The sequence below is a fragment of the Camellia sinensis genome, chromosome 1 (genome assembly GCF_055761805.1).
Source record: "Camellia sinensis isolate YWXY chromosome 1, ASM5576180v1, whole genome shotgun sequence".
NCBI lineage: Eukaryota > Viridiplantae > Streptophyta > Magnoliopsida > Ericales > Theaceae > Camellia > Camellia sinensis.
Window position 1 is genome coordinate 252,250,995 of NC_138961.1, and position 5,369 is coordinate 252,256,363.

At 39.3% G+C, this 5,369-nt stretch overlaps 1 protein-coding gene across 1 annotated transcript; it reads right to left on the bottom strand.

The window, feature by feature from the left end:
• Positions 1-1,396: 1,396 nt before the first annotated feature.
• LOC114285235 (cation/H(+) antiporter 15) lies at positions 1,397-4,711 on the bottom strand. Its single transcript, XM_028228259.2, has 3 exons — positions 4,342-4,711; positions 3,162-4,157; positions 1,397-2,831 (listed from the first exon to the last, which is right to left on the bottom strand). The coding sequence occupies exons 1-3, from the start codon at positions 4,591-4,593 to the stop codon at positions 1,620-1,622; spliced, it is 2,460 nt and encodes an 819-aa protein (XP_028084060.1). The 5' UTR covers positions 4,594-4,711; the 3' UTR covers positions 1,397-1,619.
• Positions 4,712-5,369: the final 658 nt, after the last annotated feature.

The window sequence follows — 5,369 nt, forward strand, 5'->3', positions numbered from 1 at the left end:
TACAGAAATGTAAAAACTGGAAAAGAAATAAAGTAGAATAAAACTGGTTTTCTGGATTTGAGTCTGAGACTTTTTCTGGGGTCTTCTCTGCTATTTATACTTCTCAAGGAGAACTATCGAACTGCACTTCGAACCGTCGAACTGCTCCTCCATGATCGTTGATCATGTTGCCTTATAGTTAGCTCCACTATGCCAATACCTGCAGTTTGGCTTCCCTCCTGACTTTTGAATTTAAATGTGAGTAACCGTTGAAACCGCATCACTTTGCATCTTTTTACTGATCCAGTACTACGCAGATCTTATGAAAACCCAATATTAACTGCCACATGTACGATCACGATCGAAGGTTTGAGTTGTCTTCTTGTATTACCCTCAACCTGCCACGTGTTGAAGTGTAATTGGTTTATACAAAATATGTAGCCAACAGTAATAAAGTTTCTTTTTGACTAGGGTGTTTAATCTATTCTTTATGACTTAATCCCCTTCTACTATCAATTGCATTTTTCTTTCTATTTTGCTTGTTTATTAATGGCGGTGTTTGGGAAGGAAGTTTTTTGTTTTTTTTTTTTTTTTGTTTTTTTTCACTAAAAAACAAATCGGTTACAAAATAAAAAAAAACAAATCCAAACAAAATATCACATCAAACCCCATAATCATTTCACTTTTTCTTTCACAAACATCACATCCAATCACAAAAAAACACAACTATCTTTCCAAACACAAAAAAATATTTCTCTAACAATATCCTACAACTAAAAAAATTACAAAAAAAAACCCACTTCTCAAACACCCACATTTTTGTTTGTAATAAAGTTTCTATTTGACTTGTAGCAGCACCTTGTAATAGGTGTAGGGTGTTTAATCTATTCCTTATGACTTAATCCCCTTCTATCAATTGCATTTTTCTTTATTTTGCTTGTTTCTTTTCCTTATTGGCTCTTTAGCATCACCTATAAGCTGTTCCCTAATGCATGATGGCATACCATAGAAAATAAGAAATTAGCATCTGAAGAGCATCCTCCTCTAGCCAGAATATTAGCTAATGCTGTTCTTCTGTTAAGGTGGGGCTAATATGTTGGATTCCTGTTATCCAAAGTAAACTTCAGGCCATCTCTGAGAGCTTAAAGCTACTCCTAGATGCTTATGGGAAGCCTAATGTTCCTCCCCATTTGTGACAAAGTTCAGACCATGGATGTGTCCTTTCGGAAATTATCCACTTCTATCATTATGAATTGACTCTTGACCTTCACAGCATTCACTAGTCAAATATTACTAAATCAATTATGTGTTCCAAAGCAATCTATATGCATAAAAGAGGTTGCGGCATTATGATAACTCTTGAGTGTGGTTGCAAATTCATTTTCTTTTGCTGAATTTGACTGAATCAAGGCATTTGATAGACAATTAAAGCAATTGCTTTGGTGGCTTTGACTTTACCTTAAAAGAAGAGACTTAGGCCTGCAATTGTGCGGATAATAATGGTCCTGGAAATTTCTGATCAAAAACTTGGAATTTCTTTCTAAATGAGTGTACAGAAAGTGTGCCTAATGTATATAAATATTCAAAACAGCTACCATCTACCAAACACTTGTCTCACATTTGGCTCTTCTGACTGAACATTATACAGTTTCTCTGTGGATTGGAAGATGCTCTGATTCTTCCTCTATTTCTTGTGCCATCTTTAAACTAAAGTCTTTTGCATTCTGACGTGATTTATTGCCCACAATAGTGTGCTGTTGCACCACCAAGATGCTGGTGTTGCCTTGGAAATCTGCCGAAGCCAGCACATCTCCTATTGCTCCCAATTCCGTCTCCTCACTCCAACCCGTAAGATTTATTATGAGTGGCGACTGCTGGTCATGGTGTCTTCCCACAATGATAAGTTCATAATTTTTTTCCATGGATTGCATCACAGCAATCGTACCTGTACCATCCTTTGCCACCTCTTCTATGTACATGACCCGATAATTACCAGCCATATTGAGTCTAAAATCACTCACCACTTCATTATCCAGCTCGCTTTCTTTGGTTTTTTCACTGGTAATGTTCCCATCCCCGAGGAGCCGGACCATTGTTAGATTAATGTTTGGTTGTCTAGCCATCCGTACCCCTAAAGCCAAGGCCTCCCTGTCATCTGGTCCGCCCAAGAAGAGAACAGCAACGCGATAAGAAGACCAGGTTACTAATGTGGGCCTTGAGTTGCTAATGAGCCCACGGTCAACAATAATTGCAACAGAGCAAGGTGCCATATTAAGGGTATTCTCATTCATTATCTTGATGCCTTTATTGAATGTCTCCCATGCATCTGTGGCAGTGAGCCTTATGTGGAAGGGAACTATTATCAGGGAGACCTTTTTGTCAACTGCCATTGCACAGATTTCATCATGCATTGTTGCATAAGGAGATATTACAGTAAAGGGGTGCACTGTGATGACGCCATGGTAACTTTGCTCAAAGTATCTGAAGGCATTGACAATGCTTTTTGAGGTGGGGGCCTTGGAAGAATGCTTTCTGGAGAGTTTGTGGGGGATTAGGAGGGGGACAGTACGGCCAACAAGCTCGATGAGATGGACGGTGTAGACGCTAATGGGGCTTCGTATAGTGGGACTAATAGCTTCAAGAAGGCTGATGGTGGTGGGAACGTCGTCTTCATGGTATACGCATGCTAGCACTCGGAGCTCTGAGTTGAGTCTCGAGTTCATGATAGTCCTCTTGTTGTAGACTGCATACCTCCTTGATGGATCGTAGAGATATCTTAGCATGGGTGTCATCGTTGCTAGTAAAATCAACATCGATGTGCACATCACCGCGAATGGTTCAGGGCCTATTGCCTACAAGCCATCATTTGAAAACCAAATTATCACGAGTTAAAAAGAAGGAAATGATGTTAACAAGTGTTACGTAGTTTTGTTTTCTGCTCTTTTAAATTTCCATTTTTTTTTTCAGATGATGAAAACTTGAGATGTGTGCCAATAGCTGATGTGATGTACTTTGAACACGCTCCTCTCTCTTTATGTGTGTGTGTGTTGAGTTCCATCATCAATGGAGATTATATCTAAATAAATTTTGTGATTTAATGCTCGTGAATATATTATTATCTCACACTCTCAGTCTACGGATTTTGTTTGGAGGTGTAAATATTGTGAATTTCTGAGACATACTTTGGCTTGCTTCATCATCTTATACATGCCGAGCTCAAGAACACCCTGGACATTCATGATAAGGCCAAGTGAGACAGCATCCTTAGTGGGTATATTACAGTAAAGGGCAGATATAAGGGCTCCTAGGAACTTCCCGGTCCAGGCAACGACAATGATGAATTGCACAACCAGGTAGTTTTTTAAGTCAACTGAAAATATATCTGTGACCAACCCATTTTTGACAAAGTAGAGCGGCATAAACAACCAGGAGTTGATGAGATCAAGCTTTTCTACTAGGGCTGATCCCAACGGTGGTCCAGCAGGTAGTGCCAACCCATAAATAAGAGGTCCGTAGAGAATGTTGAGACCAGTGGCTTGACTGGCAAACGTAATCGCCAAGACTCCCAAAAATACGATATAAATGAACTCCTCCCTCAGTGACTCACCCTCTGGTTGGCGCCTTAGCATCCACATAATTGCAGGGCGAATTACCACAAAAATGACCAATGTCATGGCAACACCGGCAGAGAGCGTCTTCAACATCATGAACTTCTCCCCTTGTTGATTCGTGAGAATGGTCAATGTTATCACGCAAAAACTGAACAGGTTACTGGCTATGGAACACGACAGTGCCAATCGGCCAAACTCAGAATTTGCCATCTTGAGTTCAGTGAGGTACTGAGCAATCATTGGGAAGGAGAGGACAGACTCTGAGGTTGCTACGGCGGGAAGTGAGGTGGCTATCTCTTGCTCTAAGCTGATTTTATCCATTGTTAGGAAAGACCAACAGATGCTTAGTACCAAAGCCAGTGCCACAGTTGAAGTGCCAATAATAACGTCCTTTCTCTCTACTTTCTTCACCACCCATGGATCAATTTGAACTCCAATCAAGAAGAAGTAGAATATGTACCCAAACACTGCTAGGGTATCAAGAACTATGAACCCTTTCAAGGGAAACAAGTGCTCTGTAAATCCAACTGTTCGACCCAGAATTGAGGGACCTAGAATTATACCACCCTGGTAAAAAACAAACGTCACACACGATGTTAATGCAAAGATTGTCATTGCTCGCCTTGTAAATAAAGACAAAGAAGAAGAACATAGAGAGACAGAGAGAGAGACAGAGAGAGAGAGAAATAAGAGGATTTGTGTGGGTGTTGGTGTGGGTGTGGGTGTGTCCTCTGGAGAAAGAGAAGCTTACTAAGATCTGGGGGACCATGCTTGGTTGGCCGAGAGGCTTGAGGAGGCGGGAAGAGAAGAGAATGACAAGAGAAGCAAGAGAGAGCTGCGCCAAGAGGAGAGGGACTGAATATTCCAGCATACCTATGCCTTCTATGAAGCCTCTCGAATGAATCTTACCCACAGACATGCAAATGGTTGAGAAATTGTCCTTTGGGTGATATATGTTGGCATATGATGCTATGTCCTCGGATTCCATTACTATGGAACCCATTATTGTTTTTGTTGCGCTCTCTCACACTGTTCCTGTCTTCTCAGGACCTTCCCTTCTCTGCAACCCTAATGGTGGAAGAACAAGAAGATGAAGATGAAGATGAAGATGAACAATCAAACACGACAGCTCCATCCGACGTATCTCCCTCCCGCCACAGAGACGGAGACGGAGACAGAGGAGGAGAGAGAAGTTTGGAGGAGAAAAGCAAGAGAGGCTGTAAAAATTACAAGCGTAATGAAATGCATAGACATCTCAAGATTTGACAAACGGTTAACTAGTCTAGTATTATCTTTAGCTTAGCACCCACCACGTTCTTTTTTTTTATTGCCCTTCATGTTTCATTATGAGTTTACCCATTTCGTTATTGGAAAATGTCTCGTAACTCAAATTTTGTGACTCAAAAGTGGTTTAAATGGCCAAAACGACGTCATTTTGACCATTTTTATGTTGTTCTGTACTCAAAACGACGTCGTTTTGACCATTTGAACTACTTTTGAGCCATAAAATTTAAATTACGTAGCATTGTCGTTCGTTATTTAACAACTAATGGCAACCGTACTAATGTACGGAACTTTATAAATTAGAAGAAAAAAAATTTATTATAAATATATTAAAGTAATTTAATATTTTATCTTGTGATATATATGAAATTTATAAATTAATTTTTATATTTGTAGCTTTTTAAATTATTAGTTAAATTTTTTTTAAAAAAAATATATATAAATCTATTTAGTACAATTTTGGTAATTTGTAATAATAATTAAAAAAAAAAAGTT

Excerpts from the sequence above, each read along its gene's own strand:
- LOC114285235 (XM_028228259.2), bottom strand. The coding sequence starts at position 4,593 with ATGGGTTCCATAGTAATGGAATCCGAGGACATAGCATCATATGCCAAC. Across the intron at positions 4,158-4,341 it reads GCATGGTCCCCCAGATCTTA|GGTGGTATAATTCTAGGTCC; the intron begins GTAAGCTTCTCT and ends GTTTTTTACCAG. Across the intron at positions 2,832-3,161 it reads AGATGATGAAGCAAGCCAAA|GCAATAGGCCCTGAACCATT; the intron begins GTATGTCTCAGA and ends GATGGCTTGTAG.